The following is a 7,757-nucleotide window of genomic DNA, read 5'->3' as shown; positions in this document are numbered from 1 at the left end:
TTCTTTATAACAGAAAATACTCTATTCTTGAGGAAGAGGGAGAATCTGTGATCCAACGGGAGAAACTGAGTCCAAGAAGGAGGAACCAGTTATCTGAAATCTGACAACATTTTCTTGTAGTTGAGAACTCAGCTTTGAAGTTTCACTTCCTGAGCTGGGCTCAGTGAGTTATGCTACTCCTGAAGAAAAAGAAAATTAAGAATATTTTATGTGGAAGGTGCTCAGTGATTTAAAAAAAAGAAAAGCTGTACCTAGCTCCTTATCTCATCAACAGTGCACTGGACTCAATGCTAGCAATTTTGTGTTAAATTGTTACTTGAAGAAAGAGAAAAACAAACTCTACTCAATGCTGATTCTACTGGTTTAATGGAAAAAAATTTCTAACAGGCAATGGCAAACAGCAGAGCTTTTGAAAACCCAGACCTGGGAGAGAAATGCTGTTTCATAATGGGAAATTATGACGTGAGCTCTGGGCAGGGTCTGCGGTTTTAGAACCCTTTCTAAAAGGGACAGAGAGCACCTTCTGCATTTCCTAACTGTGGGGTTGATGTGCAAGCGGCAGAGCTTTGGAAGGCTGGTCACGATGCAGGTGCTTCTCCCATGCAGTCGGCTGGTCCTGGCTCTCGCCCTCGTCCTGATTTTGGACTCTTCAGTTCACGGTTTACCTGTGCGGAGAGCCAGGTACCAGAGGGTCCGCTGTAATCCCGACAGCACTTCTGCAAACTGCATTGATGAAAAGGGACCACTGTTCGACCTACTTCCAGGCGAATCCAACAGAATCCTCCCGCCAAGGACTGACCCCTTTTTAATGACGAGATTCCAGAACTTGAATGATGTCTTCCCTCTTTCTGAGGACTATTCTGGATCAGGCTCTGGCTCTGGCTCAGGATCTGGAAGTGGCTCTGGAGATGGCTTCCTAACTGGAATGGAGAGTGAATACCAATCAGTAGATACAAATGATGCTTTTTATTACAACTTTAAGCCTGTGCCTGCAGATGATCAGGACTTGGGTCAAGATGGACCAGAAGAGAATTTTATTATATAAAAGAGAGGGTTTCCCACCTTGATACCAGCCAATGCATTCAGTATATTTTGTGTACCACAGTTAAATGATTAATTTGGGGACAAAAAGTTTTATAGAAATTTTAAAACATCTGAAAAAGAAGTTTAAGTTTCATCAACTTTTTTCTCATGAATTATTAAAGCCTCCTTTATCTATACTATTGTCTTAGAAAATATTTGCACTTTCTTTATATCAGTATTCAATCAATATTTCTATGAATTAAATAGATTCCTCATGTCTATAAAATTGCTTTACAGAATAAATTATACTGTTTTTCTTTTTAAAAAGGAGTTTGAAAAGCAAATTGACAGGCAATATTTCATACCTAAGTCTTCAGGAACCTGACTTTGATCGTGAATTATAGATATGCCCTTTTTTAAGTGAACACAACAACAAACAGATGAAACACAGTGAATTTAAAGAGTGGGTATTTGACATGTTTTACAGTGTAAAGGGTACTGCCCTAGTATTACCATTGGATGTGTTTGCAGAGCTACTGGACATGGTTTGTTTAGAAGCATGATTGCTGTTTCAGTTATAAACTTAAGACCCAAAGTAAAGCACAGTTGTGCTCTCCATACCTCATACTGCTTTACCTTTTTTTCCTGGATACCTGTGTATTTTCCAATGTTGTTCTATTAAAGCAGAAGTATAATCAAAAAAAAAAAAAAAGAATCTTCTAAAAACCGCTGAGGAACTTAGTGAGACCTTTAAGGATCTTAATGAGAATGCCAAAAAAATGGAAAAGGACCAGTCAGAAATTAAGCATACCCTGTCTGAAATAAATATACAGAAACTCAACTGTAGATCAACATACCCCAAGAATCAAACCAAAGATCTGAAATGTGAGGAAACAAAAAACACCCAACCAGAAAAACAAAAAGAAAAAAGAATCCAAAAATATGAAGATAGTGTAAGGAGCCTGTGGGACAACTTTAAGTATACCAACATCCGAATTTTTGGGGTGCCAGAAGAAGAGAGAGAGCAAAATATTGAAAACCTATTAGAAGAAATAATGACAGAAAACTTTCCCTACCTGGTGAAAGAAATAGACTTACAAGTCCAGGAAGTACACAGAACCCCATACAAGAAGAAACCAAAGAGGACCACACCAAGACACATCATAATTAAAATGCCAAGGGCAAAAGACAAAGAGAGAATCTTGAAAGCAGCAAGAGAAAAACGGTTAGTTACCTACAAGGGAGTACCCATACAACTGTCAGCTGATTTCTCGGCAGAAACCATGCAGGCCAGAAGGGAGTGGCAAGAAATATTCAAAGTGATGAACAGCAAGAACCTACAACCAAGATTACTCTACCCAGCAAAGCCATCATTCAGAGTTGAAGGGCAGATAAAGAGCTTCACAGATAAGAAAAAGCTAAAGGAGTTCATCACCACCTAACCAGGATTACATGAAATGCTGAAGGGTATTCTTTAAGAAGAGGAAGAAGGCTGAAACCGGTTTGGCTTAGTGGATAGAGCCTCGGCCTGAGGACTGAAAGGTCCCAGGTTCAATTCCGGTCAGGGCATGTACCTTGGTTACAGGCACATCCCCAGTAAAGGGTGTGCAGGAGGCAGCTGATCGATGTTTCTCTCTCATCGATGTTTCTAACTCTCTATCCCTCTCCCTTCCTCTCTGTAAAAAATCAATAAAATATATTTAAAAAAAAAGAAGAGGAAGAAGAAGAAAAAGGTAAAGAAAATTATGAACAACAAAATGACATCAAATACATACCTACCAACAAGTGAATCTAAAAATCAAGTGAATAAGAAATCCGAAGAACAGAATGGACTCATGAGTATAATAGAATCAGGGACATAGAAAGGGAGTGGACTGACAATTCTCAGGGGGAAGGGGGTGTGAGGGGTGCGGGAAGAGATTGGACAAAAATCTTACACCTATGGATGAAGACAGTGGCGGGGGGTAAGGGCATGGGGTGGGGTGGGGAATCAGGTGGAGGGGAGCTATGTGGGGAAAAAAAAGAGGAACACCTGTAGTAATCTGAACAATAAAGATTTATTAAAAAAAAAAAGAAAGAAATGGTCATGTTCAGACAAAGAGCTGCAGCCTTTATAACCTGGAGACAAAGAGACTCCTCCAGGATTGCTTTTTTCCCTTTAGAGAAAGAACAGGTTTTTCCATCTGGGGACCCCTGCACAAGGAGAGTTTGTAGATGCTTCCAATAAACTTCCACATTTTTTACTAAAGAAAAAAAATTATTTTTCATTTATAATGCTGATAACAAGACGCCCATAAAATCTTATGGTGTCAAAATAAGCTAAAGAAAAATCATTTGGACAAAAATCAAAAGGATCCCAAGTCTAATTTATAGAAAAGTTTTCTTGATTAACTTTTGGTCGAGAATATGTTTGTATATTTCCAGGAAAGCCCATATGGATTCCTGCAACAACGGATCCCAGAGAGGATCTGATAGGACTGTTCCAGCCACAGAAATAGCAGTGGCCCCCGAGAACAGAGGAGAAACAGTCCAGAAATAAAGATGGTGAAGACGCCTTGCCATGCTAGCAGTCAGCAGCTGTGCATTGCTGCAGGTTGCCCAGGACCAAGGGCAAAGAAGGTCGGTGTGCGTGTGCTTCCAGACCATGTGTGTGCACCCTTCTGCATTGAAGTCAAAATACTTGATGTTTTGTGTTCTACCAGGACCCCTGACTTGGGGGGCGGGGGGGCTTGCCTTATTTCTAACACAGGAAATGGTATTAGCTGCCACATTAAAAGAGATGTTATACCTCAGGCATTAACCATTTTTGCAGTTGGATCCCGTTCTGGAAAGGCTGGATCTACTGCAGCAGGGGAGCAAAGGTCCTTCAAACCCCTTATTTCAGTAGAAATACAAGCTCTTATTTATGCCTTAACAGATTTTGCTACGGACCCCATCAACCTATAGTGATAGCGCTTATGCGGTAAGTATAGTCAAAATTATTGAAACAGCTACTATAGGGCACACTAATTCAGAGGAACATTTTCATTTATTTTTCAGCCTTCAAAATGTTATTTGAGAACGACAATTTCCATGTTTTATTGGAAGCAATGTCCTCAGTGTGTTATCCACCTCCCTGTGCCAACTTTAGGGGTAAATCCCCGAGGACTTAAACCTAATCAAATCTGGCAAAATGGATGTCACTCAATAGTGGAAAGAGCCAATCGTACTCTTAAAATGCAATTACTAAAACAAAAAGGGGGAGACGGATGTTATGTGTCACCTCGGGACAGACTCAGTCATGCTCTTTATGCTTTGAAATTTTTGAATTGTGATGCACAGGGTCATACAGCAGCCGAAAGCCATCAGGCCTCCTGTACAATAGTCTCCACCAAGTTAGTTAGGTGGAAGGAAGCATAAACCAGACAAGAGTTTTATCAGATTCGGTAATAATGTGAGAAAGAGTTTGTGTTTTATATTTTTCCAGAAGGAGCAGTGCAGCCAATTTGGGTGCCAGAGAGTTAGTGCCTCACCACAATAGACCCAGACAAGCTCCTTGTCCCTTCACTCAAAAGGACTGAGAGTTGCCCCATGACAGCAAAGTGGAAGAAGAAGAAAACTGAAAGCTACGCAAGGGACTGAGGTGCCAACATGGGGTCATCTGAAGAAGTTAACAACTGAAGCGCCGTTTATAAGTAGAAAAGCAAGAAGTGGAAGCTACTTCTTCAACCATGTTCCTGCTTATGCTAGCGTCTGTTAGCTGCCAGTCTTCTGCAAAGTCTTGTGCAGCCAAGTCCGAGGACTCTGAGTAAATTACACCAGCAGCAAAAGAAACTTTCTTTCATTTAGTAGCTAAAAATGTTAACATGTCTGTAGTTTTGATTTCTCTCTTATTGCTGTGTTGCATTGGCATTGTTTTGATTTATTTTAATAGCCAGAGTTTTGCTCTTGACATTCAAGTTTTAAAATGATAACATGTATATGGTTTGGTTTTTTCATTGTTTGCAATTGTTTTAATATTAGAGCTTTATTCTTGATGTTTAAATTTTACTTTTATTATACTATCTTAAAAACAAAAAAAGGGTGAGATGTAGAGAGCACCTGGGAAGGCACATGGGCATTCTTTAATTATTGTCAGCTGAACCCAAGGCGACAGGCAAAGCCACATCTTGGTTACACATCTTACCAAAAAGGCAAGGGTGTTATCAGCTTGACCTTCATTTCAGCCCAGGTGTCGGGTAGTGGGATTTTGATATGTAAATCCAGTCAAGCACCAGGAATGCTCTGGCCTACTCAAGAATGCAAATAATCTCCTTTGTCTTGACTTTTGGTAAAACTTCCTGGTATTTGGGGGTATAAAATAAACATGCTGTATCAGCTTTGGGTCACTGTCTCTCCAGCAGAAGAGGGCAGCGGTCCCACCTGGTTCTCAGCTTTTTCCTTCTATCTCTGTGTCTCTTTCTTTCTTTTATTTCTCAATCCCCAGCTCCTCTACTCGAAGAACCAGATCATTCTCTCTTTCCGTGCTGGACGTGGAAAAGAGAGACCCCGTCAGCCAATGACTGCCTAGGAGGAGGAGCTTTTGACAGTGACTGGCATAGAAACTGACCAATCAGAACCAAATTGGCTGGCAGAGGAGGGCAGTTGGGGGCCAGATCAGGCCTGCAGGGGAGGGCAGTTGGGGGCCAGATCAGGCCTGCAGGGGAGGGCAGTTGGGGGCAACCAGGCTGGCAGGGGAGGTCAGTTGGTGGGGACCAGGTCAGCAGGGGAGGACAGTTGGGGGCCATCAGGCCAGCAGGGGAGGGCAGTGGGGCGAGAACAGGCTGGCAGGGGAGGGCATTTGGGGGCTACCAGGCCGGCAGGGAAGGGGAGTTGGGGCAACCAGGCCAGTAGGGGAGGGCAGTTGGGGGTCATCAGGCCAGCAGGGGAGGGCAGTTGGGGGTGATATCAGGCCAGCAGGGGAGGGCAGTTGGGGGCGAGATCAGGCCGGCAGGGGAGGGCAGTTGTTGGTGAGATCAGGCCGGCAGGGGAGGGCAGTTGGGGGTGATCGGGCTGGCAGGCAGAAGCGGTTAGGGGCAATCAGGCAGGCAGGCAGGTGAGCAGTTAGGAGCCAGCACTCCCAGATTGTGACTGTGGGATCGGGCCTAAACCGGCAGTCGGACATCCTCCGAGGGGTCCCAGATTGGAGAGGGTGCTGGGGGGCGTGGTCGGCCTGGGCGAGGGGCTGATGGCCGTTTGGGGGTGGTTTGGAGGCCGGCCAAGCCCCCAGCTTTGTCCGGAAGGATGTCCGGAAGGTCTCTGGGTCTAATTAGCATATTACTCTTTTATTAGTATAGATTAGTATAGATTATACTTTTAGTTGGTTACTGATAGTGTGAGAAATGCTATTGGTTTTGTATATTGATTTAATATGGAGAGAACTTATTGAACTTACTAGTTCTAATAGTTTGCATCTAGATTCTTCTTTTAAAATATATTTTTATTGATTTCAGAGAGGAAGGGAGAGGGAGAGAGTAGAAACATCAATTATGAGAGAGAATAATTGATTGGCTGCCTTCTGCATGCCCCCTACTGGGGATCGAGCCCACATCCCAGGACCTCTTGGTCCATGGGATGATTCTCCATCTACTGACCACCACAGTCAGGCTGTATCTAGATTCTATTGCTATTTTTAGATAGGTGATACATTCATTTGCAAATAATGATAATTTTACCTCTTTCTTTCCAAATTTTATAACTCTTATTTCTTGTTATTACTTGATATAAGGTACAAGGAGGAATCTAAAGATTTAAAGAAATTGGAACATTATAGTGGATTTCTCTTTTGCAATCTGTTCATCTCCCCTCTAGCTATGTCCTGAAAGAACCCAGGAGATACTTCTCTCATTCAAGCACTGAGAAATACTTTCATGAAATGAACACCAACGTTAAAAAAATAGACCTATGGAGCCCAGCTGGTGTGGCTCAGTGGTTGAGCCAGGGACCAGGAGGTCATGCTTCGATTCCTGGTCAGGGCACATGCTGGGTTATGTGCTCGATCCCCAGTGTGGGGCGTGCAGGAGGCAGCAAATCAAAGATTCTCTCTCATCATTGATGTTTCTATCTCTATTTTCCTCCCTTTTCCTCTCTGAAATCAATAAACATATATTTTTAAAAATAGACCTATAGAGATTGTTCTTTGTCAATATTTAGCTTCTGTGGGTAATATGAGGTAGAGGATGACCCCAATATTCGTAATTTGGACCAATTAAACCAATGCCAACTAGTCCTTATATTCCTGGAATTATTGTAGTTGTTCTGGAAGTCCTGGCCATCCACAGGACTCAGAATCACCTTAATTAAATTTTAAATGAGAGTAGATCATTTCCACCAGGTGGTGCCATGCCGCAACTGGAACAGATGTGCTTACAAAGCACTGGATCTGAATCTATGGATCAGTCCTAGTTTGGCTCACCCGGAGCATTTTATTAGATCCTCAATAACATATTTCTGCATTTTTGGCAATTGATGTTTTGGATTTGACTTTTTTAATGTGTTTTATTGGCATATTACCGTAGAAATTTACCATATTTATTATGTGGCATAATCTCTGTATTGTCTTTCTGACCTATAGAGTAAGAGTTATTATGGTAGAAAAGCCAAGTGGAAGCCCCTGGAATTCTTCTTTCCTATCATCATAGTGAAATTTTGTAGAACCACAGATATTAGGGCCAACATCGAAGAATTTTGAGACACAAAGATAGTGGTTCCTTTCT

The 7,757-nt window shown here is 42.2% G+C and overlaps 1 protein-coding gene across 1 annotated transcript; it reads left to right on the top strand.

Moving 5' to 3' along the window:
* Nucleotides 1–520: 520 nt before the first annotated feature.
* On the top strand, nucleotides 521–1,641 carry LOC308241554 (serglycin-like). The gene has a single exon (XM_080655063.1). The coding sequence runs from the start codon at nucleotides 548–550 to the stop codon at nucleotides 1,043–1,045; it is 498 nt and encodes a 165-aa protein (XP_080511189.1). The 5' UTR covers nucleotides 521–547; the 3' UTR covers nucleotides 1,046–1,641.
* The last annotated feature ends 6,116 nt before the right edge of the window (nucleotides 1,642–7,757 follow it).

This window comes from Plecotus auritus, assembly GCF_963455305.1.
Source record: "Plecotus auritus genome assembly, chromosome: 2".
In the NCBI taxonomy this organism is placed as follows: domain Eukaryota; kingdom Metazoa; phylum Chordata; class Mammalia; order Chiroptera; family Vespertilionidae; genus Plecotus; species Plecotus auritus.
The sequence above is the reverse complement of the archived record's forward strand: the minus strand, read 5'-3'. Positions and strand labels throughout refer to the sequence as shown.